This window comes from Pteropus alecto, unplaced genomic scaffold (assembly GCF_000325575.1).
Source record: "Pteropus alecto unplaced genomic scaffold, ASM32557v1 scaffold45, whole genome shotgun sequence".
NCBI lineage: Eukaryota > Metazoa > Chordata > Mammalia > Chiroptera > Pteropodidae > Pteropus > Pteropus alecto.
The window spans coordinates 20,463,764-20,464,429 of NW_006442491.1; the positions used below are offsets into that span (position 1 = coordinate 20,463,764).

General features: G+C 52.3%; 1 protein-coding gene across 1 annotated transcript in view; it reads left to right on the forward strand.

The window, feature by feature from the left end:
• The window catches only part of CHMP4B (charged multivesicular body protein 4B), a 41,959-nt gene extending 41,312 nt beyond the window's left edge, over nt 1-647 (forward strand). The window contains exon 5 of the mRNA XM_006921730.2: nt 304-647. Within this exon, the coding sequence (XP_006921792.1) occupies nt 304-368 (65 nt within the window). The 3' untranslated portion in view covers nt 369-647. The remainder of the gene's footprint in view (nt 1-303) is intronic.
• Nucleotides 648-666: the final 19 nt, after the last annotated feature.

Consider the following 666-nt stretch of genomic DNA (forward strand, 5'->3'; position numbering starts at 1 on the left):
TTGGATGCTCTGGGACTGAGGCCTTCCCTGAATCCTGACTCTCAGTGTAGGATCCTTTTTTCGTCTGGCACCGTTGTGAGTGGAGGGGAGGTGCTGGGGAAAGTGCCTGGTTATCTGCAGTTTAATGCTAAAGCTTTTAGGCACAGAGAGAAGCAGTCTTCTGATAGCTTGGAGATGAGGTAGCTGCAAGAACAAGGCTGTTTTGCAGATACCATGCAGCACAGCTTGGGCACCCAGCCACAGTGTGTTAAGAGGACTGCGACCAGTCCTCCTAAATTGTGTTTTTTTTCTTTTGTCACACAGCCAAGAAGAAGGAAGAGGAAGATGAGGACATGAAGGAATTGGAGTCCTGGGCTGGAACCATTTAACTGGTCCAGCACACACTGGGCCCAGACAGACTCTGGTGGCCTGCACAGTGGGCAGGCGTGTGTGTGTGCAGGGCAGGCAGGTCATGGTGCAGGCAGGTTCCATCGCTCTCCAATCTCCCTCCAAAGCAGTAGGGCCGCATCACTGCTCACTCTGCATAGCATGGTCTGCACCCAGCAGGGCGGGAGGGGGGAGGGAGGGGTTGGGTAAGGGTGGGGTGGGAGGTGCCTGCTGTTTATAATGTTGAATTTCTGTAAAATAAACTGTATTTGCAAATCCAACATTGAGCTTCTGGACTAC